The sequence below is a fragment of the Pelophylax lessonae genome, assembly GCF_965119305.1.
Source record: "Pelophylax lessonae genome assembly, chromosome: 2".
NCBI lineage: Eukaryota > Metazoa > Chordata > Amphibia > Anura > Ranidae > Pelophylax > Pelophylax lessonae.
Genome location: NC_138769.1, coordinates 639,180,115 through 639,197,799, shown reverse-complemented (window position 1 = coordinate 639,197,799; position 17,685 = coordinate 639,180,115). Strand labels below are relative to the sequence as shown.

The 17,685-nt window shown below is 40.9% G+C and overlaps 1 protein-coding gene across 2 annotated transcripts in view; it reads right to left on the bottom strand.

Annotated features, from left to right (window-relative positions):
- Nucleotides 1–17,685, bottom strand: part of RXFP2 (relaxin family peptide receptor 2) — a 453,266-nt gene that overhangs the window by 105,781 nt on the left and 329,800 nt on the right. For both annotated transcript variants that reach the window (XM_082248385.1, XM_082248386.1), the window contains exon 5: nt 16,634–16,705. In XM_082248385.1, coding sequence (XP_082104511.1) covers nt 16,634–16,705 — 72 coding nt within the window. The remainder of the gene's footprint in view (nt 1–16,633; nt 16,706–17,685) is intronic.

The window sequence follows — 17,685 nt, the reverse complement described above, 5'->3', positions numbered from 1 at the left end:
ACATTGCTGGGAGAGATTGCAGCAAGGGGATGAGGAGTGACAGGAAGACATTCTGGTTATTTTAAATGCACTGTCAACAATTTAATATGGTCCACTTTATCTTATAAGGAGCCAACCCAATCTTATATCATGGGTGATATCACTGCGGTGATCAGCATTGGATGTTACAACTATCTGCCATTCACTTGCATTTAGATATGGGACTATATGCACAACAGTGATATATGATATAAATTAATTAATTGTTACAACAAGGTGGGTTGTATGCAGATAATAAAAGGTAAAGGGTCCCCCTATACACAGACTCCCTGGTGTCCCGGAGGGAAGTGAGTAATGGCGGCGCCCACCTGCATACAACCCACCTTTACTGGAAACCTACAGATGGAGATATATTATACTACGCCCCCTGTTGCTGGCTGATCTTTGGGATCCTTGAGGGAATTCTCGGGATAGGCGCGGCCATCTCTCGCTGCTATAATTATTTTCACCTTGCTCCTCAACCACTATCAATTTCCAGTTCTTGAATTTGATACGGAACAATAACCTTTATCCATCTATTTGGCAGAGTACATAGTCAAAGGAATAGGAGTATAGCAGTCCTTTGAAAGTACAGGTCTTTACCTGTTCGTTTTTATTCCTCGTGGCCTTCTCTCTTTTTGTCTCATCTAGGATGTCCCTATGTGTCTGAGATCTTCTTTCCTTTGGACCACTGAGAAAGGCGATTGACTGAAACGCGTCTGGTCTCCTTCGGACATCTCAGCCATCCCTAGCTTCTGAGACGTAACCCATGGCCACTTGCTTTTAAGTGTCTTGTTTATATTATATTATGTTTTCTTGTCCATAAAATTTTTTATATTCATGTAATAAATATTTAAATACATATATTACTCAAGTCCTGGTCATTGCCATTTAAAGTCCCATCCTCTAGGGGAGTTGTCTTTTGGTCTAATACAAATATATACGCCATACTTTTCAGATGTTTATTTGTAACAAATTTAGAAAACCATTTATCATTTTCCTTCTACTTCACAATTATGTGCCACTTTTTTTGGGTGTAACAAGACAAAATGTGGAAAATTTCAAGGGGTAGGAATACTTTTTCAGGCACTGTATCTATTTTCACTGTAATGTGAGTGAAGGTAAATTGACTGGGCTTGGTAGAAAAATTTGATTGTCTCTTCTGGACACAATTTAGAAATTTAATACATGAAACCACGTCGGTTTGCAAGCTCACCCATACTCTGTTCTGTGGATACTTTTTTCTTGTTTTCTCCTTTTTATTTAAATCAGCCAGCATATTGTTCCTGAAGCTACTGTATCCTAAAAATTCTATAATATCTTTTTTGAGGCAAAGTCACTCCACTGCATACATTTTCTGAATTTTTTTGCCAGGTTTAATCTTTGCTTGTCTTGCTGCTTGATGAAAATCATGAATGTGCTCTTACCAGTTGAAATGAAAGGCATGTTCTGGTTTACAACTGTGTTCACTATCACAATTTTAGTGCTTATATTACGGTGCTTACCATTCTATAATTTCTAGATTTAGGATATGCTGTTTTTGGAAATGACAAGGACAATGTTTTTTAATCAGTTTAAACAATTTTAAACAGAGAATGACAATAAGGTTTTTTTTAACATGGAGTGTAAGCTGGCAATACTCATAGTTCATTATTGAGGATTTTTTTGTTGTATAGCAATGCGCAAACTCCTCATGCAGGATAACAACAAAGAGTAATAAGAAAAGGAGGGCATAAATTAACAAGTGTGTTTCAATTTAAGATTTACGTGCCATAGTTTATTCATGGTATTCGCATACAAAATCGCCATGTAATGAAGTGTAGTTAGATGGATTTGAGTGGACAAGTACTAGGCTGCCATGGAGGTATAGTCCTCTCTACCTTTTCACACTGGTGCTTTGTTAGGAGGACTGTACATTATAATTGTTCTTATTAGTATTTTTTACAGGATTTATATAGCGCCAACAATGAGGGCAGACAGTGCTGTTACAATACAATTGAATACAGAAGAAACCAGAGGGCTCTGCTCATTAGCGCTTACAATATAAAAGGGAGTGTCAAGTGATACAAAAAGTAATAGCTGTGGGGGATGAACTGATGGAGAAAATAAAAGTACAGTTGTTAGGTGGGGGTAGAATAGGCTTCTCTGAAGTGAAGGGTTTTCAGGGATCGTCTAAAAGTGAACAAAGTAGGGAATAGTCAGACAGATTTGGGTAGGGAGTTCCATAGGATGGGAGAGGCCCTGTCAAAGTCCTGGAGGCGAGCTTGGGAGGAGGTGACGAGGGAGCTAGGATGTCTTGGGAGGAACTAAGTGAACAATGAGGTTCGTATATTGAGACAATATTAGTGATGTAGCTGCGGCAGAGTTGTGAAGGGCTTTGTAAGTTGTTGTTAGCATTTTGAATTTAATTTGTTGGGTGAGTGGAAGCCAGTGGAGGGATTGATAAAGAGGAGTAGCAGACACTGAATGGTTGGTAGGGTGGATGAGTCTGGCAGCAGCATTCATGATGGACTCAAGGGGGATAGCCTATGTAAAGGTAATACAGTGAGGAGGGAGTTGTAGTAGTCGAGGTGGGAGATGACCAGGGGGTGGTTTAGGAGCTTTGTGATGTCATTGGTTAAGAAGGGCGTATTTTGGAGATGTTGTTGAGGTTGAGGCGGCAAGATTTGGACAGTGATTGAATAGGGGGCCGAACATGTTGGTCTGACGCCATAGGAGGACCAAGGGTACTGGTTTGCCTGCTGTATTAGTTATTGGATGCTCCTGCAGACCCTTGGGCTACTTATATTCTTTACAGATGAGGCCCAACTTTAGAAGATTTTCCTCCCTTTGAGAAATGCAGAGAAGTGGTGCATTTTATGTAAAAACATGTCTGAAAGGGAAGGCCCACCATTATTTAATATTTGTGGCAAGTAGGAGCTAGGGTAGAAGCTCTCCTTTTCTGAACTGTAGTTGGTAATATTATTTAAATAATATTTGGACTTCATGAACTGGGATTTTAGGCCTGCTTATATTTTCATTATCTTTTCCTTTACCTTGTAATAGTGCAGTTTCCACTATGATGTTCTCTCCTGACTTGGAGCTGTTAAACTTTAGTTCTTATTCCAACCCAGGAAATGTCACTTGGGACAAAATGAATAACTTTCCCCATGATTGATACATCAGTTAGAAACATACTGCATAGTGGAGATGTAGTTCATGGTGAGAGGAACTGCAGGAGATGCAGAAATCTGACAGCAAAGTTGAAACTCATGGGTGGTGGGATTTGTAAGTATTAATAAAACCCAACTTAGATTTCAGTTTAATTTAGCTGGTGTATAAAAACCAAAGGTGTACACTCTTACAGTTAATTTTCTTTAAAAGAAGGCACAGCGCCTACAGAGTTGATATAGATAGGGACACAGGTTTTTTCCTATTGTGGTTTTTTTCTTCAGGGGACCGGTTCTTTGAGAAACATGACACAGTGGTCCGTTCCCTGTCACGGATCTATGTAAATTATGGCTTGGCTATCTGACCTCATAATGGGTTACTTATGGGCTGTCTGATAACATCTTATCTTATGTTGTATATGTTGTATGCTGAGATGGAGCAAAGAAAACGATTGTACTGTTTTGTAGTTATCTATTCTTTTGAAAACTTCAATAAAAATTATTGAACATTAACCATTTTACCACCGGAGGATTTTGCTGTCTTCCGTCCAGGCCACTTTTTGCGATTCGGCGCTGTGCGACTTTAACTGACAATTGCGCGGTCGTGCGACGCCGTACCCAAACGAAATTTACGTCCTTTTTTTCCCACAAACAGAGCTTTCTTTTGGTGGTATTTGATCACCTGTGCGATTTTTACTTTTTGCGCTATAAACAAAAAAAGAGCGTTTATTTTGAAAAAATAACAATATTTTTAACATTTTTTTATATGAAATTCCCCCCAAAAAAGATGTAAAAACCAATTTTTTAAAAAATTTTTGGCCAATTTGTTTTCTGCTACCTATGCTTGGTAAAAAAAAATCGCAATAAGCGTATTTTGATTGGTTTGCGCAAAAGTTATTGCGTTTACTAACAAAGGGAAAGATTTCTGTCATTTTTGGTGTTTTTTTTTTAACGCGTAATGGCGGCGATCTGCGATTTTTTTTGTGGGACTGCGACATTGCGGCGGACAGATCGGACCCTTGACTGACATTTTTGACACTTTTGGGGGTACCAGTGACATTACTGCAGTAATCAGTGCTATATATATGCACTGTTACTGTAAAAATGACACTGGCAGGGAAGGGGTTAATTTTATTGGAGAGGGAGGGATTAATGTATGCCTGGTGCTTACTGACGTGTAGGGGGGGAGGTGACTGTGTGAGTCATGGACAGATCGGATGTCCAGCTATGCTGAACAGTCCGATCTGTCACTCCCTGTCACTATGGAGATCCGCCCGCTTGTGTTTACACAGGCGGGCGGATCTCCACACTAGATCCCCGGCGATCGGGGCAGAGCAGCGGCGATCGCCGCTGCTCCTCCCCTGGCCCGACTCCCGCTGTGAATGAAAACAGCGGGAGCGAGCCTCCGGCGGCGCGCAAGCGCCGCCCATAAGGGGGAGTGTCTGACGACGTTAATACTACTTAGTCAGACGATAACGAACCACTTTGCCGCAGTAGTACTACCGTACTCGGTCGGCAAGTGGTTAAAAGAAGGTACAGCCTGAGTAGAAAAGCCTCTCATCCACCAGCAAATTGCAGAGAAGGGCCCTTTCTTTCTGTGTGGAAGCAGAGATTCCACATTCCACATGTCCTGCATATTCAGAGTTAGAGCTCATCAATTAGCAGAAAGCACGAGTTTTGCTGATTGTAGAACTATACAGTAGGTCTGACTGAACAGACGGCATGCTGAAACTCTGCATAGAGACTACTGCTTCCACAGAGATAACAAGGGTCCTTTCTGTAGTCGCTTTAGGGATTGCTTAAAAATAAATTAACTTCAAAATGATAAAATAGGTGGCTGAATTGTAAAAATGTAGAAATGTAGTTTTAACATTTCCCTAAAACTTGAAAAGCCTTAAAGTGTAACTCCCCTTTTGTTGAGAAAAAAACATTCCCCTTTGGGTGATCTATGTACAATGATTTTAACAAACTTCGTTGCAGATTCCTACCTTTTCTTATTCTGAAGAAATTATTATTTGTTCCTCTGTGCTGAGTGGGTCAAATGGGAGTGGTTTCATAATTATCTATCAGCTGTGGCAGTTGCAGGGCTCTAATGAGGGAAGCTGTTGGGCCTGCATTCCTTTAGACGTGTTTCTATTGGAAGTATCTCACCAAAAATGACATTTTTGTTGCAGGGGATGCCAGTAATCTGACTTGTATCTTAGGCAGACTTCTGGGAAAATTAGTGAGCCAATCACACAAGCAGGAAATTAGGTTTCTGGGGTGTGGTCACACATTCTGTGTACAGAACATCTCCAAGGTAGCCATATTGCATTGCATTTTCAGAAAATTATAACAGCTGCAGATTGAAAAGAAAAGGTAATGTTTAACCACTTTACCACCGGAGGATTTTCATGTCTTACGTCCAGGCCACTTTTTGTGATTCGGCACTGTGCGAATTTAACTGACAATTGCACGGTCGTGCGACGCCGTACCCAAATATAATGTACGTCCTTTTTTTCCCACAAACAGAGCTTTATTTTGGTGGTATTTGATCACCTGTGCAATTTTTACTTTTTGCGCTATAAACAAAAAAAAAAGCGTTTATTTTGAAAAAATAACAATATTTTTAACATTTTTTATATGAAATATCCGCCCCCCCAAAAAAAAAATTTAAAAATCTAATTTTTTTTAAATTTTTGGCCAATTTGTTTTCTGATACCTATGTTTGGTAAAAAAAAAATCACAATAAGCGTATTTTGATTGGTTTGCGCAAAAGTTATTGCGTTTACTAACTAAGGGAAAGATTTTTGCCATTTTTGGTGTTTTTTTTAAACGAGTAATGGCGGCGATCTGCGTTTTTTTTTGCGGGACTGCAACATTGTGGCGGACAGATCGGACCCTTGACTGACATTTTTGACACTTTTGGGGGTACCAGTGACTACAGTAATCAGTGCTATATATATGCACTGTTAATGTAAAAATGACACTGGCAGGGAAGGGGTTAATTTTATTGGAGAAGGAGGGGTTAATGTATGCCTGGTGCTTACTGACGTGTGTGGGGGGAGGTGACTGAGTGAGTCAGGGACAGATCGGATGTTCAGCTATGCTTAACACTGCGATCTGTCACTCCCTGTCACTTAGGAGATCCGCCCGCTCTGTTTACACAGGCGGGCGGATCTCCAAACTAGATTCCCCGACGATCGGGGAAGAGCAGCGCCGATCGCCGCCGCTCTTCCACTGGCCCGACTCCCGCTGTGACTGAAAACAGCGGGAGCGCGCCTCTGGGGGAGGAGTCCAGCGACGTAGTACTAGTGCCGAATCGCAAAAAGTAAGACAGCAAAATCCTCCGGTGGTAAAGTGGTTAAAGTACAACTAAAGGCACAACTTTTTGTTTAGTTTTGGATAGAGGGGAGAGGGATTAGAACACCTGCCAATTTATATTGCTGCCTGTGTCTGTCTGTTAGGGGAATTCCCCCTCTCTATTTGTCCTGTAAGCCATTATCATTGAAAGTGTAAGAAAAAGAAAATCACAAATTTTGGGTTGTCTCCGAAAAGTAATAGAGGGGAAATCTTCCAATGGGGATATTAGTTCTGTTAACCTGGGGTTCCCCAAGATATTCCCTTATTTGCAAGGACCTCCTCTCACTTCCTGGTTTGGCTATGGGTTAGGATGTGAAGGTAAATCTCCCTAATGTGACAAAGATGGAAAAAATAAGGGGTTAACCATTAAAGGGTTATAACCCTCCTTTAATTCATTCAAAGTTTTTTAAAAAAAGTTTTGCCTATATTTTACTTTTTAGGCCTAAATAGGCACAACTAGTAGCTGAGGACTACTAATAGCTATACATTTATGGTCTTCCCTCAAGTTCCACAGTTGTCATTTGAAATTACTGAAAACAATTTTAGAAGAGTTATGGTAACTGTGCCAAGTGTTATAAGTCTTGGAATATGCTTCTGCATTAACATATTTTTCATGTTGATTCTTACTTCCGATATATATTGACAGCATATCACAATCCAATCACGTATTGTCTCCTAATTGCAGTAAATAGCTTTAGCTGGCATCTTATCCGTGTACTTAAGATTTGAATGTATGCACAATTCTTTCCAAGTCCTGTTTTACATCATGAAGTGTAATCTTAGCTTGTTGTTCATTAAGTCAGTTCATTGGGCAGTTTTACAAATTGTTTATTGCAGTGCCAAAGAGTTAAAGGATGGCATAAAATACAACAGCATACGGTATTTCACATATAAAATTGTTTCAGAAGTATAATTTGGGAAAACAAAATTCAATTAATGTCATTATATCTTCTTTGCCTTTTATTAATTGTATACAAGAAATTGTGAACAGAAATTGAAAACTGAATTGAATTTTAACCAGAGTTGTATAAAGTACTCAAAACCCATACTTAAGTAAAAGTACAAGTGCTCGATCAAAAAGTGACTTACTGTAAGTAGAAGTGGAAGTGCTCGATCAAAAAGTGACTTGAGTAGAAGTACTAAAGTATTCAACATTTTTTGTACTTAAGTATTGCAAGTAGTTTTTTTTTAAATTTTGCTACTCAAGTACTGAATGTAAAAGTACCAGTAGTTTTGAAAAAAAAATTGCTACTCAAGTACTGAAAGTAAAAAGTACCAGTAGTTTTGAAAAAAAAATTCTACTCAAGTACTGAAAGTAGAAGTAGAAGTACTGTGTTATGTAGTTATTAAAGAAAGAAGTCAAAAGTTTGAACATCATATTGTTTTTTATTATTTCAAATGCAGCTTTTATTTATACATACAGTAGCTTTTATTTTCGTATGCGCTGATAATACACATGTTTTGAACTTCATGAAACCTGTCATCTACTGTTCTGGCAGTGGTAATTTTTATAATTGTAAGGAGTAACTATGCAGCACAAAAAAAAAAATATCGGAGTAGAAGTATTGAAATCATTGAAAAAATGTAGTGAAGTAAAAGTGGAAGTAGGAGAAAAAAATTCTACTCTAGGAAAGTACAGATACCACCTTTCGGTACTTAAGTACAGTAGTGAAGTAGTTCTACTTAGTTACTATACATCTCTGATTTTAACAAAAACTATAAATAAAAAATATAAATGGAGCTTGCTGCGTAAAGGCAAGATCCAAACAAGACTTATTCTAGGTATGGTATTTCAGAGACCTTAGGACTTTAAAGTGACATTAAAGGTTTTTTTTTAATAACAAACATGTTATACTTACCTGCTCTGTGCAGTGGTTTTGCACAGAGCAGCCCCAATACTCCTCTTTTCATCATTCCCCTGCTGCTACTCCAGGCGCCTCCCTGCTGCCTAGTGCCCCCTAAGCACCTTGCTATGGGGACACCCAAGCAGGCTCGCTCCTGAGTCCATTCACGCATGGAGTGAGGCTTGGCCCCATCTCCACCCCCACTCTCTCCTCATTGGCTCACTGGCTGTGATTGACAGTAGCGGGGCCAATGGCTCTCACTGTTGGCTCAGTCAACATGGAAGAAGAGACCCAAGAGAGCCAAGGCTCTCGTGGATTAAGATGGAGCTCAGGTAAGTTTTTTTTTTTTTTGGGAGGGGGGGGGGTGGGCTGGGGACACTACTGCAGACAGAAGGTTTTTAACGTTCATACAAAGAATGCATGAAGGTAAAAAACCTTGAGCCTTTACAGCCACTTTACATATTATGATAAATGATCCTGCTGCCGCCTACCTACTTGGTGGGTTGATTAACGAAAAGGAAAGGAATGTTTTACATAACAAAGCAGACCCAAGAAAAAAATATTGTTTTTTGATTTGGCCTTGTCCATAACTGGTACAAAAAAGTGAACACAGTTTCACCTAATTTACTAAGTTTGGTAAAAATCAATTTGCTAAGCGAACAGGCTCTACTGCTTTAGAAAATCCCCACTAGTGTGTTGCTGGAGTAGAAGATACATTTAGTAAAAGTACACTAGCTCGGCAGAAGAGAAAAAAGCATAGCGCGTGCCTTTATATCCTTTCTACTTTCCACCCAGTGTATTTTTTCTGTAATCTGACAGATTTTAAAGTAATTGTGAAGTCTCGTTTTTTTTTTTTTTAACCACTTTACCGCTGCTCACTAGAGCTCTACTGCGGCAAAGTGGTTCGCTATCGTCTGGCGACGTAGACCTACATCGCCAGACACTCCCCCTTCTCGGCGACGGGCGCGCGCCGCCGGAGGCTCGCTCCCGCTGTATTCAGTCACAGTGGGAGTTGGGCCAGGGGAGGAGAGGCGGCGATCGCCGTTGCTCTTTCCCGATCATCGGGGAATCGAGTCTGGAGATCCGCCCGCTTGTGTAAACAAAGTGGGCGGATCTCCTAAGTGACAGGCAGGGTCAGATTGCAGGGTTCAGCATAGCTGAACCTGCGATCTGTCCTTGTGTCACATAGTCACCTCCCCCCACACATGTCAGTAAGCACCAGGCATACATTAACCCCTCCCTCTCCAATAAAATTAACCCCTTCCCTGCCAGTGTCATTTTTACAGTAACAGTGCATATTTATAGCACTGATTATTGTAGAAATGTCACTGGTAACCCCAAAAGTGTCAAAAATGTCAGTCAAGGGTCCGATCTGTCCACCGCAATGTCGCAGTCCCGCAAAAAAAATCGCAGATGGCCGCCATTACTCCTTAAAAAAAACACCAAAAACGACAGAAATCTTTCCCTTATTTATTAAACACAATAACTTTTGCGCAAACCAATCAAAATACGCTTATTGTGATTTTTTTTTACCAAAAATATGTAGCAGAAAACAAATTGGCCTAAAATGATAAAAAATTTTGATTTTTACATTTTTTTGGGGGGAATTTCATATAAAAAAACGTGAAAAATATTGTTATTTTTTCAAAATTGTCACTCTTTTTTGTTTATAGCGCAAAAAGTAAAAATTGCACAGGTGATCAAATACCACCAAAATAAAACTCTGTTTGTGGGAAAAAAAGGATGTAAATTTCCTTTGGGTACTGCGTTGCATGACCACGCAATTGTTAGTTAAATTCGCACAGTGCCGAATCGCAAAAAGTGGCCTGGACGTAAGACAGCAAAATCCTCCGGTGGTAAAGTGGTTAAATAACAAACATGTTATACTTACCTGCTTTGTGAAATGGTTTTGCACAGAGTGACCTGGATCCTCCTCTTCTCGGGTCCCTCTTCTGTGCATCTGGCCTCTCCCTCCTGTTAAATGCCCCCACACCCAACCCGAGTCACAGCTCCCTGTGTCCATTCAGACACGGAGCCGCGACCCGTCCCCTCTCTTTTCTGATTGGCTTACTGACTTTGATTGACAGCAGCGGAAGCCAATGGCACCGCAGTGCTGTCTCAGCCAATGAGGAGGGGAGTCCTGGGCACTTAGAAACTCCTGCAACTTCGCTGGATGAAGATGAGCTCAGGTAGGTATTGGGGGCTGAGGGGGGCTGTTGCACAAAGAAGTTTTTTTTTTTATCTTAATGCATAAAATGCATTAGGATAAAAAAAAACCTTCTGCCTTTACAATCACGTTAAGCAGATTCAGGAGGAAAAGTACCTGAATTGAGAATAAACTTCAAGGGTAATAGAAAATGGAGAATCTCATTGATATTTAAGGAAAGTAAGAACAGCTCTGCCTTCAGACATCCTGGATACTGAAGGGACTCCTGAATATGTGAGAAAGTGGACACCCAGCAGGATGATCTTTGCTATTTGGATTTTTATTTCAGGGCTTCATACAAAAGTAAATTTTCTAAAAGAATAGATTTGTCAAAGGAAATCTGTTTTTAACCACTTAAGCCCCGGAGGATTTGGCTGCTAAAGGACCAGGGTTTTTTTTGCGATTTTTTACTGCGTGACTTTAACGGACAATTGCGCGGTCGTGCGACGCTGTACCTAAACGAATTTGACGTCCTTTTTTTCCCACAAACAGAGCTTTCTTTTGGTGGTATTTGATCACCTGTGCGGTTTTTTGATCACGCGCTATAAACAAAAAAAGAGCGTAAATTTTGCAAAAATAACAATATTTTTCACATTTTTTTATATGAAATTCCCCAAAAAAAAAAAGTAAAAATCAAAATTTTTTAACATTTTTCGGCCAATTTGTTTTATCCTACCTATGTTTGGTAAAAAAAATCGCAAAAAGCGTATTTTGATTGGTTTGCGCAAAAGTTATCGCGTTTACTAACAAAGGGAAAGATTTTTGTCATTTTTGGTGTTTTTTTTTTAACGCGTAATGGCGGCGATCTGCGATTTTTTTTTCGGTACTGCGACATTGCGGCGGACAGATCGGACCCTTGACTGACATTTTTGACACTTTTGGGGGTACCAGTGACATTACTGCAGTAATCAGTGCTATACATATGCACTGTTACTGCAAAAATGACACTGGCAGGGAAGGGGTTAACTTTATTGGACAGGGAGGGGTTAAGTGTGTCCTAGGGGCGTGATTCTAACTGTGTAGGGACATTCCTATTGGTGTAAAAGCAAAGATCAACCGTTCTACATAGTAGAACGGACAGATCTTCACTTTTACACAGGGAGAACTGACAGGCAGCTTGTTTACACAAGCTGCTCTGTCTTTCTCCCTTCACAGGAGCGATCGCAGTGTGACTGGCGGACATCGAGTCCGCCGGTCACACGCACTGACTTGTCTGTGAACGAGCCGCGGCGGGCGCGCGCCTCGGCGGGCGCGTGCCCGCCCGCGATAGGCTCGCAAGTCAGTGACAGGCGAGTGACGTACCGATACGTCACTCTGCCTGGCCGGGGCTGACCGCCGCAGTATATAGTCGTGCGGCGGTCGGCAACCGGTTAATAAGCAGACTCCATATTCAGGGGTTAATATTTTAATAGTTAATTTGTATGAAGGCTGGACTAGCAAAGCAAACAGGTTGGCTTGCTCGCATGCTCTTACTTAAAGGGTTTGTTTCCCCAACATTTTATATTCCTGATATGTTCCTGCTGTACCATGTACTTGTATAAGAAGGTATCCTGTTCTCTTTGTATTGCTTCCTTTATGTGAAATCCCTGGTGTTCCTGCTAGCCTCTTTGCTTTCCTATTAAAACTGACCAAACCAAGCAGGACAGCACACCATGGTCAGTTCTCTAGCTATGCCAGCTATGAGGAACTCAGCCTGCACAGCTTGTCACTGGGAAGATCAGTGTGCTGCTGCTGCTTCTCCTCCCCCAGCTCTTATGCAGCTGTGAACAGAGGGAATGTGATCACTTATTAGAAAGGGAAAAAAGGTATTTATAATGTTTTTTTTTTTATTACTATACAAAAATGTTTTGCCTTTCATTTATATTTGAAACTGAATGGGTTGTTTTACAAGGTGATGGGTTTTTAATCATTTTAACTCCTTCTTGCCAAAGGGTAAAACAAATCTAAATGCCTAAGCACAATTTTGAAACATTGACATATGTTAGTAAAACAGTACATAACATCACAACTACTAGGTGTATCCAGGTGAATTATACCTTGTTATTTTCAAGACATGTCAGGCTTTCTTTTGGTGGTAAATGGTAATGAATATCTCCTAAATATTATCAAAGGAAAACTGGCCCAAAATAGTAACAAAATAAAAAGTATATATATATATATATATATATTAACAATATATATTATATATATTATATTATATATTATATATTCTCCTGCTCCTGTGGTCGCAGTGATACCATATTTGTGTATGTTGTTGTTGGTACCCATAGTACAACCCAAAAACAATAGAGCACATTTTACTTTTCTTATCTTACCTAAAACATACTGACACCCTGACCTTGACCCAAACACTAACCCTGCCACTGACCTCGATCAAACCATGATCTAGGTATTTTTTTGCATTTTTTTTTATTTTATATTATTAATATTCATTTTGTTTTGTTTTTTACACACACTTTTTTCGGCAAGGAAAGAGAGATACTATGTATCTCTCTCCTCCATTCACAGAAAAAGAAAAACAGGGGCAGGCTTTACAGTGGCTGATCACTGTGATAGCCAATCAGAGGCTATCACAGCGATCAGATGACCCAGAATCTGGAGATTTGGGTATCAGTTGTTGGACAGGGCCCAGAACTCTCTGTGAGGCTCAAGTCTCTGTGCAGCATGCTCCCAGCAAAAGGGGGATACGCAAATATTCAGCCTAACTGAAAAAAGCCCAGTCTATTGGGGCCACATATTTGTGTACGGTCGGTGTGAAGGGGTTAAGCATGTTTAAAATTAGTAAAAGTTGAAACTTGCACAAGAATTTTTAGGTGCTGCAGAGGCAGGGGTAAAACATGGTAAAGGTAAGTATAAACTTCTTTAGGGGCTCTCTGTCAAACAAATATGTTCCTTTGCCAAGTGCAGCTGAAGTTCACTTTAAAGTTTATATATACCCAAAACCATATCTATATTGCAGCTTACCAGACCTTAGATGTACTGTAGTTTACACTCTACGCAATTAACACATACACAATTGCACAATAAATATAAGATTATATTTGCTTTCCTTTAAGCTCACAGCAAATGCCATGGGCACTGCAGTTCTGGCAAAATCAATGGGCAGTTCAAGTACTAGGGGTGGTTTGCAGAATATGACTAAAGTTTGGGTGATGAATCAGACAGCTTTGGTGGCTTTACTTCTTATTGTAAACAAATGGTATCTCTTCCAGACCCCTACCCGAAATGAGGGTTGGATTTAGATGTTAATTACATACCAGACCCATTATCCTTTATGAACAAGCAGGATAAGAGTTGGCGCATCACACATACCTATATAGCATCAAGGGGTATGCAGTTCATGTATAGTCATTAATCTGGTGTAGTTGATGGCTGAAATAGATTACACTCAGGGCCAGCTCAGCTGCAGAGAGAAGTCAGCTCTGAAAATGAAAATAAAAACAAAAAGCAGAGCGCCTCTAAGTGTTATCAGTTTAATTAAAAGGGTAATGCAGGTACAGGAAAACTGCTCACATTTAAAACAGTATAAAATAGCTCATCTGTTAGGTGGTCTGCAGGAACACAGGGGTCCACGGCTGGATGTTAGTAGCTCCAAGAGATGGTGCAGGGGATGCTGAAGGAGGGAGATGTCTGGAGAGCCAAGAGACCAGATAGTAGGATGGTCAGCAGCTTCAGGAAGGTGTTCTGTTCCTCAGGGAGACACCTGGTGAGCCGAGAGACCGTTAGGTAGAATGGCTGTCGGCTTCAGAAGGGCGCCCTGCTCCTCAGTACATCCGGCGCCAACAGATAGGGGAGCCCAGCGTGACAGATCCAGCAGCCAAACGCACAACGCGTTTCCGAGCGTGCGCAGTAGCCTCACAGGGCGTGCGCGCTCCTTTCTCAAGTGCGTTTGGCTGCTGGATCTGTCACGCTGGGCTCCCCTATCTGTTGGCGCCGGATGTACTGAGGAGCAGGGCGCCCTTCTGAAGCCGACAGCCATTCTACCTAACGGTCTCTCGGCTCACCAGGTGTCTCCCTGAGGAACAGAACACCTTCCTGAAGCTGCTGACCATCCTACTATCTGGTCTCTTGGCTCTCCAGACATCTCCCTCCTTCAGCATCCCCTGCACCATCTCTTGGAGCTACTAACATCCAGCCGTGGACCCCTGTGTTCCTGCAGACCACCTAACAGATGAGCTATTTTATACTGTTTTAAATGTGAGCAGTTTTCCTGTACCTGCATTACCCTTTTAATTAAACTGATAACACTTAGAGGCGCTCTGCTTTTTGTTTTTATTTTCATTATCCTTTATGAGGGCATAGTATGAATGTCAGGAAGAACCCCCATGCAAAAAAAAAAAGATGGCATGGAGCTCCCAAAATTATAAGGGAAAGCCCCACACAAAACAAAAGTGGGGTCCCCCAAAAAATCTATACAAAACCCCTTATCTAAGCATGTAGCCTGCCAGGCCAGGAAAGGGGGAGGTAATCTCAACATGTGCGGTACCTTGCCAGGGAGGATGCCCCTGGCAAAGAACCTTATCCCTATAACCAAGACAAGGACTTTTTCCCCACAACCCTGGCCCAGGGGGTTGCTGCAGTCTGTGTGCGAGGGGCTTATCAGAATGTTGAAGCCCCCTTTAAAAAATAAGTGGGCACCCAAACACAGGCTTCCCCAGGTGTGAATAAGTAAGGTGCACAATATCACTAGTAATTCACACAAAAAGTAAACTGTAAATAAAAACACACACATTTTGACAAGTCCTTTATCAAAAGAATTAAAAAAACGTCCCAACATGTACATCCATCGTCAATCACCCCATCCAGTGATGCAAATCCATATCATTAAAAAGGAACAACCAACCTGACAAAAGCTAAAAATAATCCTGTTGACCACTGATAGTTAGGAAGCTGTCTTATAATGTATAGTAGAGGTGAAACATTTGACAGATAGGAACCAAAAAGCATCCATTGACAGATGGGAAGTCATCATCTATAGTAGCTATAAAAATCGTGCTACAACTTAAATAATGTTTGACTCCTGCCAAATGGGTTAAATGTCCAACTTTCAATGTCCAAACAATCAAACCTTTAGAGCAGGGGTCTTCAAACTATGGCCCTCCAGTTGTTCAGGAACTACAATTCCCATCATGCCTAGTTATGTTTGTGAATGTCAGAGTTTTACAATGCCTTATGGGATGGAATATGAAGTTCCACAACAGCTGGAGGGCCGTAGTTTGAGGATCCCTGCTTCAGAGCATTCCTACTAAAGATGAGAAGTTGCAATATTTTACATTTTTGTTTTGGGGTTTAGGTACGCTTTAAGCACCCACCTCAGCAAGTAAATCTGAACAGGTGCCCTACCGTTAGGGAGATAGCATGTTCATAGCACAGCTGTTTTTAGCTTTAAAGGATATGGTCATTTAAAGCAAATTACTTTCAAACAATTGGGGGAATTTACTAATACTAGTGCGCACAGAATCTGGTGCAGCTGTGCATTGTAACCAATCAGCTTCTAACTTCAGCTTGTTCAGCTAATCTTTGATAAAACTTAGGCCCCTTTCACACTATCCGTCCATCGGACAGATTCAGTTTTTCTCAGCGGGGGATGGAGCCGCCGATCCCCCGCTGAGCAGCAGGAGGACAGCTGTGTCTCTGCGCTGTGTGCGGAGACACAGCTGTCAGTTCCCAATGCATCTCTATGGGGGAAATCAGATGGGAACGGACCGTCGGTCCGTTCTCATCCGATCCCATCTGATCCGCTGGACAGATGGAAAATAGGGTTTCCATCCGTCCAGATTTGACGGATCGGATCGGGTCGGATGTCAGCAGACATGATCTTAACTGCCATCCGATGCCCCATAGGAATGCATGGGGGGACCGTTCAGGACAGGCAGATCTGAACGGTCCGCCTGTGTGAAAGGGGCCTTAGAAGCTGATTGGTTACTATGCACAGCTGCACCAGATTCTGTGTGTACCAGTTTTAGTAAATCTCATCCATTATGTCAAGATCTACATCAGAAAGCACAAATTCAATTAATTCATTCATTTAGTCAATCATTCATTCTTTACAATGAAATTTGCTGTATACTCACAGTTTTGCTAAATCTTTGTACCCCAGGAAAGCATTATCTGGTAGGCTACGTATTCTGTTTCCTTTTAGTGATCTAAAAGTAAAAGTTCCACAAAGAGATTTCTTGCAGTAGGCTGTAGCAAACAAAAATAACTGTACAGAGAAAAGCTCTTTCAATATTATCCTAGTAGGGAAAATGCTGATTCAGAAACTAATAAAAGGAATAAGAAGCATATGTATTATATTGGCAGTGAAGGAAAGAAAAAGTGGAGATGATGTAACCTTTTTTCTTCCGGTAATAACTTCCAGAATGAATAGCCCATTCACACCAGCCTGGTCCACTGCATTACGGCAGCCTATTTCTTTATAAAGGACCACAATGGATCAAAAATTGTACATGCAACACTGATGCAGTCAATGAATAGCATAGCATAGCATTGCAGCAATGACCATAACACATTACTGCATAAGCATGATGGTCTAAATAGAGCATAATTATGAATAAAAAACAGAATTTAGTTGATTGCTACAAATTCTTTTTCAAGCTTTTTGCTTAAACATATTATTGAAACCTTTAAAGTGTCACTAAACTCACATCATGAAAACTATCAAATGCTGTATTACATGCTGTTCATACTCACTCGGCCACTATGAGATTTGTTTTTTGTATTCCGCAAAAATCCTGGTTGATCCTGCTGTTCTTTGTCTCCACCTCCTGTTTATATCCCCAGTTCAGTTAGGGATTTTGCAGCTGTGGTGGCAATTCTGCACATGCTCAGTTTTCAGTGAGTTTCTATGCTGAGCATTTCCTCCCTATCACATCTGAGCAGCCCATGTGACTATAAAGTCACACATGCAGTGTATACACAGTGGTAAATGACAGCCCACTCCCTCCCTCCTCTTCCATGCCCACTAACCAGCTAAACACAATGAGGGCGGGATATTACATGTAGATTAATAGTGATTTTCCCTCCCTCTTATTGTAAAACACAGGCTGGAGAGGCTTGAAACAGCTTGTGACTTGCAGAAATTTGCCCACACCATGGCATTGCCAAAAACAATAATGTCTGTGAA